General features: G+C 51.5%; 2 protein-coding genes across 2 annotated transcripts; both read right to left on the bottom strand.

The window, feature by feature from the left end:
* Positions 1-3,689: 3,689 nt before the first annotated feature.
* Positions 3,690-5,478, bottom strand: JUN (Jun proto-oncogene, AP-1 transcription factor subunit). Its single transcript, XM_061184145.1, has one exon. The coding sequence runs from the start codon at positions 5,470-5,472 to the stop codon at positions 4,447-4,449; it is 1,026 nt and encodes a 341-aa protein (XP_061040128.1). The 5' UTR covers positions 5,473-5,478; the 3' UTR covers positions 3,690-4,446.
* A 163-nt stretch (positions 5,479-5,641) lies between these two features.
* LOC133087296 (uncharacterized) lies at positions 5,642-6,382 on the bottom strand (the record flags this gene model as incomplete). The annotated part of the gene is made up of 1 exon (XM_061184146.1): positions 5,642-6,382. A coding segment is annotated over one exon (741 nt), but the record flags the coding sequence as incomplete, so codon positions are not given.
* Between the last annotated feature and the right edge of the window lie 592 nt (positions 6,383-6,974).

Raw genomic sequence — 6,974 nt, 5'->3', positions numbered from 1 at the left:
CTTAGCATGGAACAGTTAGTACTTCACAACCCGACCCTTAAACTTTCCTGCTTTTTCTCCTTCACTTTTCTTCTCACACCTTCATTCCCAGCCTCTCCAAGCAGCTTACAAGTCCCTCAACACACCATGTTTTCTGATGCCCTGTTCCTCTGCACACAAGTTCCTCCTCCAACCTTTTCTTCCTGCTGAGTTCCACTGGATCAACTCAGATGTCACTTCACCCGTGAAGTCTTTCCTGATAAAGTCTCCTCCTCCTGCATCTGGCATCTCTTTCTGCTTCATCTCCGTACTCTTCCCCACCAGATTGGGAGTTCCTGGAGAACAGGGATTGTGTCGTGTTCCTCATTGAAGCCCCACTCTTAGCAAGGGCCTCAGTGAGACCGGGCCCAGGGGAATGCCCTTCTTTGGGATGTCAAAAGTCCAAAACCAAATAACTGGAGCCAGGGTCCAGAGTTAGGAAGGGATTGTTTCACTTTCTGGGGCCATCCCATCTTCTAACCCTCTACCCTTCTTCTTTAACATTCCACTTGACCCACGTAGAAGTAGGTGGTGGGGTGGGCAAGACCGAAAGGCATTGTCTTTTTCCTTGGTTCATTCAATGGGTATCTTCTCTAACAATAAAAGAGCATGAGGAATAGATACATTGGCATGATCCTTGCCTCTGTCAAGCAAACACTGGGTACTAACTTCAGGACCCCTGAAATACATTAGCTTTACAAACAGAAAGTCCTCTCTGTCATTACCAATGAAATAGTGGTTTTTAATAAAGTCACATGTAGTACTATTTTTTGTGCCTGCCTAATGATCACATATTATCCTTCCCTATCTCCACCTCCAAGCCTAATGTTTCAGGCAGGCCCATTTTATATGAGAAGATGCCCGCTTAGTGGAGGAGGGAAGGGACGCTCTGTGTGGCTGGAAGAATGAATGTGCTAACAGTTTAATTCTTTTAAGAGCACTCATTGAGAACTAGGCTTTAGGACCTGGTGATTGGCCACGTTTGACTTTTCTGAGGGTCTTCAATCCATCTGGAGTTGTACGCCTGGAAATGGATGAGGTATATTTCACTAGAAAAAGTTAAGACCTGGAATTATTTTGGAGCATTTCAGTTCAATTGTCTATTCAGTCAACACACATTTTATAAACATCGCCTATGTAACCAGGCACTGTACTAGGAGTCTGGGTTCCACAGACGAGTAGGATAGGTTCTAGCCAAGAGACACAGAGGTTCACAATGGTGATACTTTGATAAGTGCTATCACAGAAGTTTGGATAAAATGTTGTGGATGCTCAATTGGGAATATTCGTTCCACCTGAAGAGGGAGTTAGCAAGGAAGGCGTCACGGAGAAGGTGCCACTTTTGCCAAACCTTGAAAAATGGACAGGATTCAGCAGTTTGCCAAACCTTGAAAAATGGACAGGATTCAGCAGTTAAGCCAGAAGGAAAGGTATCCCAGTCAGAGGCATGAGTACAAGCAGAAGCATGGAAGGGTGAAAAGGCATGAAATTCAGATTCACACAAAGATACATTTCTCATAGTGAATGTGTAGCCATTCAGCTTAGAAATTATTAACCTTTTTCGAGTCATGGAACTTTTTGAGAACCAAATAGAGCTTAATGATCTCTCTCCCTAGGGGAGTGTGTGTTCATGTGGGCACACCCATACACAAACACAATTTTGTAGGCATTTTCATTGAGTTCATGAATCCTCTGCCCCAATGGACACAAAGGGTTAAGAATCTCTGAAATATACATATGTAAGACAGATTAAAAGAGGATTAATGGTTTCATGTGCCACTAGCTTCATCTTCTCCAACTATTAGTGTTACCCAAACAATAACTCATTGAATGCCACAATAACATTGACCTTTGAGGGTCTATAAGTATCTGATTTTCTGTCTCCAGAGTTTACAGGAGGTCACTGGTGAATTTCCTCTACCACAATTTTTTTTTTTCTATCCCTTTTGTTAGAATTTCAGAGATATACATTCAGAATGATAGTTGAAACAAACAAGGGTAGGGATAGGCCTGAGTTTCAGGCTTTTTTTTTTTTTTTTTTTTAAAGTCAGAGTCTAAAGCAAACTGGGGAGTGGTGTGGCTTTTCTGTGCTGCACTGTTGTCTGGGCTTAGTCTACCTTTGCAGGTAATTAATTCCCAGCCTGCTTATTTTTTCTAGTTGGCTCTTGTTTAGCTTCCACAGAGCCCCACCCCAAAGTGCTTTATTGTCCCTCTTCTGACTATTCCTACAAATGGTCAAAATCAACTCACCTTCCGGGTTGCTGACATGGGCAAATTCACTGTTTGGCGAACTGTCTCTGCTCCCAGTAATCCTTCGTTAAATAAGTGTTATCACAATGGAGTGGATCTGATAGCTAACAAGTCAGTCCAATCCCTTCCACTCCTGGACATTCTCCCAAGGAGAAACTCTCTGTGTCTTTGGATTTACAGCCACAGGCAGGATATCAGCACTCCCAGACCTGTTGGGTACTAGAGCACTGCTAATGAGCAAACAGTCCTGCCTCAATTAGTGGTTTGGGAAATATTCCTGGATATCCAATTGCTTTTGCTGCTTGATAATCTTACCGGCTCTTGGGATGAAAAGCAACCAAGCAAAAATTGTTCCCTTGTTGAGGACTGCCTTGTTGATCTCTTAAGTTATATCTGTAGACAGAATTTAAGTTTGCCATTTCTCCAGAGTGAAGGTTTGATTTATATACATAATCATTGTACTGGTGTTCATGTTTTCTCTTGTGTATTTTTTTTATAGAATCTAGAGTACCATCTTTTGAGACTGATTCTATAATAATTATTTAAACAAGGCTGATTATTTTAGAGACAAATTAAGAAACTACAGAAGAATCCGAAATGATAAACTGCTATACTGGTAATTTGTCTACGCATAGGGAGGGGGTGTGTGGAAAGAGAAAGAGAAAGAGAGACAGAGAGAGAGAGAGAGAGAGAGAAGGCGAATGAGGATGAATGAAGCTGGGAAAACGTTTCATCCAGACTGCAATTTCTGTGTTGACTTTTCATAAATTCTTTGCTTCTTAATTACCAAATAACTTCAGATGGCAGTAATGTTAACACCAGCAACTGAAAAGCAATGCTTCAGAACAGAGCTTGGGAAGAAAAAAAGTAGTAAAGGGAAAGGAATTCAAGATCTGTTATTGGTATGTGAATACGTTTATTGTGACAAGAATACTGTTATAAATATTCATATGCAAAGACCGTCTCTTTTATCTAGGAATTGTTAAAATAAAGATTCCAAATTGGAAGGATACATCTTTTGTAAAAATCTGCCACTGTTCCTGCTTTGAGAATAAGCATCTATTGTTAAAATTTCCACTAACATTATAAATGGTCACAGCACATGCCACTTGATATGATCCAAACTTTAAAATGTTTGACTTCCCAGGGAGCTGCCCCTCTCCACCACAGCCTCCATTCCCTCAGCCTCCTGAAATGCCACACTATCCTTTGTAAGCCACTCTGTATAGCTTGTTGGGGAGGGAAGAGTATAACTTGATGAGGGAATCAGCTACAGTTATCTCTTAACTCCAGTAGGTAACAGTTTTCACTGCTTGATAGTAAGAAGCACTGAGAGTGATTTTAATGGACACTCTTAACTCTTTCAGCTCCACCTGGCCAAGTATTCTACAGGTAATGCAGAAAAGAGGTTGGGGGAGGGGTCACTTTTTCAATATTTTATTGTATTTTCTTAAATATCCTTTCTGGAATTTTCAGAAACAAAACATAAAAAAATTATATACTTTATTACAAATGGTAAACTCAGAGTGCTCCAAATCTCTTATTTACAAACAACGCTGGGCAGGACACCCAAACAAACAAACATGAAATAACTTACAAAGGCGTGAAGCTGTTTATTGACAGTAATCAGCTTTCATCAAATTAAAAAATATATACATGTACATACACAGTTATGGAAGGCAGTCCAGAAAGAGTTCATCTGCAGACTGGGCCTCGCTCTCGCAAACCTCCCTCCCGCCTCCCCCCCCCACCCCCTTTGTGTTCTTAAGGAGCACTACAGAAGCAATCTACAGTCTCTATTGCAGTTTGCGACCCCTCCCTCCCCCCTTTAATACTGAATGAGATCGAATGTTAGGTCCATGCAGTTCTTGGTCAATGTTAAAGAAAAGTCTAACGTTCTGTTTGCGCGGGGACAGCCCGACCGTAAAGCGGGGCAGCCCGCGGGCGGCCGCTCCCTGGCTCCCTGCCAAAGGGAGGGCGCGCCAAGTCCTTCCCTCTCGTGCACACTGGGGGCGCCGTCAGGACGCAACCCAGTCCAACTTGGAAACCCTTGGCTTTAGTCCTCGGACACTTCTTTTTTCTCTCTTTCTCCCTCTCTCGCAACTTGTCAAGTTCTCAAGTCTGTCCCTCTCTGTGTTATTTGTTCTCCGTTGCCCCTCAGCCCCCGACAGTCTCGCCTCAAAACGTTTGCAACTGCTGCGTTAGCATGAGTTGGCACCCACTGTTAACGTGGTTCATGACTTTCTGCTTAAGCTGGGCCACCTGTTCCCTGAGCATGTTGGCCGTGGACGCCAGCTCCGAGTTCTGCGCTTTCAAGGTTTTCACTTTTTCCTCCAGCCGGGCGATCCTCTCCAGCTTCCTTTTCCGGCACTTGGAGGCAGCGATGCGGTTCCTCATGCGCTTCCTCTCCGCCTTGATCCGCTCCTGGGACTCCATGTCGATGGGGGACAGGGGCGGCGTTTCCCCGGGCATCTCGGGGACCGTCTGCGGCTCCTCCTTCAGGGCCTGCAGCCGCGGGTGCTGCACGGGGATCTGCTGGGGCAGGTGGTGCGGCGGCGGCGGCGGCGGCGGCGGCGGCTGCTGCTGAGGCTGCGCGGGAAAGGCCAGGCCGGCCGCGCCGTAGGAGGGCGCCCCGCCGCCGCCGCCGCCGCTCAGCGCGCCCGGGTTGAAGTTGCTGAGGTTGGCGTAGACCGGCGGCTCGCTGTGCAGGCTGGCGCCGAAGCCGCCGCCGCCGCCGCCGCCGCCGCCGCCCGCCACCGAGGCCACGGCTGGAGCCACCAGGCCCGCCCCGCTGACCGGCTGCGCCGCAGACGTGACGCTGGGCAGCGTGTTCTGGCTGTGCAGTTCGGCCAGGGCGCGCACGAAGCCCTCGGCGAAGCCCTCCTGCTCGTCCGTCACGTTCTTGGGACACAGGAACTGGGTGGGGGTCGGCGTGGTGGTGATGTGCCCGTTGCTGGACTGGATTATCAGGCGCTCCAGCTCGGGCGACGCCAGCTTGAGCAGCCCCACGTCGGGCGAGGTGAGGAGGTCGGAGTTCTTGGCCCGGAGGTGCGGCTTCAGGCTGCCCACGGGGTCGGCCAGGTTCAGGGTCATGCTCTGCTTCAGGATCTTGGGGTTACTGTAGCCGTAGGCGCCGCTCTCGGACTGGAGGAACGAGGCGTTGAGGGCATCGTCGTAGAAGGTCGTTTCCATCTTTGCAGTCATAGAACAGTCTGTCACTTCACGTGGGGTTAGTTTGGGCTGCGCGCAGAAGTTTCGGGGCCGCAACAGCGCGCTGGCAAGCGGGGGACACCCGCGCCTCCCCGGGCCTTGAGCAAGGAAAGTTTCTGGAAGAGCGCGCGCCCCCGCCGGCTGGCCTCCCCCGGCGCCCTCCTCACCGGCTCGCTCCGGGGGATCGCAGGGTTAGGACGCCGCCCGCGCTCTTACTTGTCCGCTCGCGCGCGCCGCCCGGCTTTGAAAAGTCGCGGTCACTCCCGGAGCTCTCTCGGGCCCAGCGGTTCCTCGGAGCCCGCGGACGAACTCGCTTCCCGGTGGCAGCAGGTAGCGCGGACCCCGCGGTGGCCGGCCGGCGGCGGGTCTCCGCCGTCCCGACTCCGAAGACTGTCCCCTCCTCCGCTGCGAGGGGGAGGGGGCGCCCGGCAGCCGCGGCTCTCGCTCGCCCAAGTTCAGCAACCGGTTCGAGCGAAGCGGAGCGCACGTCCTCCTCTCTCCGCCGCCTCCTTTTCTCTACCGCCGCCGCGGCAGCTTCCTTTGCAAAGGAAAGCTTTGCAAAAGTTCGCTCCGGGACCCGGCGGCCACTTGTCTCCTGTCCTCCTGGCCGGGAAACTTCTTGCCGCTGCAGCCGCTCTCCGGACTTCCCCGGGCGGACAGTGGCCACTCTCCACGCTGTCAGCAGCGCTAGCGCAGCTGGGCTCTCTCCGCCTGGGGGCGGCTGGAGAAGGGGCTCTCCCGGCGCTCCCCAGAACACCAGCCCGGGAGCCACAAGCACTAGCTCCGGGCCGTTGGAGAGAAAATGGAAAAGAAAATAAGATTTGCAGCCCTTCCCAGCTGACTGTGCCTGTCTGCCTGCCTGCGTCCGCGTACCTCCACTCCCGCCTCGCAGCTTCAGCCACACTCAGTGCAACTCTGAGCCCTTATCCAGCCCGAGCTCAACACTTATCTGCTACCAGTCAACCCCTAAAAATAGCCCATGATGTCACCCCAAGGCCTTCCCATTGGCTCGCGTCGCTCTCAGGAGGGCGGGCCCACCCGTCGCCATGGAGACCCCACCCTAGAAGATTCTTCTCTGGACCCGCGGAGGCTCACGGGATGAGGTAATGCTCCGTTGCCCTCCTACAGTTGGGTCCTTCTTTCTCCTCCTCCCCCCCGCCTCCCCCTCCACGCGACTTGAGCCCCTGTCTTCCTTCTCCCCTCCCCGGCGCGTCTTTCCCGGTCCGCCCGGTGCATTGTGGGCTGACGTCTTGGAGTTTGACTGCCTAGTGACGGTGGCTGCCGCGAGCCGGGCGGACTCGGGCGCTAGCAGGCTCTGAAGGAAGCGGGCTGAAGTTCAGGGCTCGGGGCGGGAAGGCAGGGGATGCGGGGACCCAGAAGGCGGGGCAACCGGGCCAGGTGTCTGGGGCCGAGGGCGCGGGGCGGGTGGTATTTCCCCACTTCAGGGCTCGATGTCATTTCGCCGCCGCGAGGGGCGGGCCGGCTGAGCGCCCGGG

This window comes from Eubalaena glacialis, chromosome 3 (assembly GCF_028564815.1).
Source record: "Eubalaena glacialis isolate mEubGla1 chromosome 3, mEubGla1.1.hap2.+ XY, whole genome shotgun sequence".
Lineage (NCBI taxonomy): Eukaryota > Metazoa > Chordata > Mammalia > Artiodactyla > Balaenidae > Eubalaena > Eubalaena glacialis.
The sequence above is the reverse complement of the archived record's forward strand: the minus strand, read 5'-3'. Positions and strand labels throughout refer to the sequence as shown.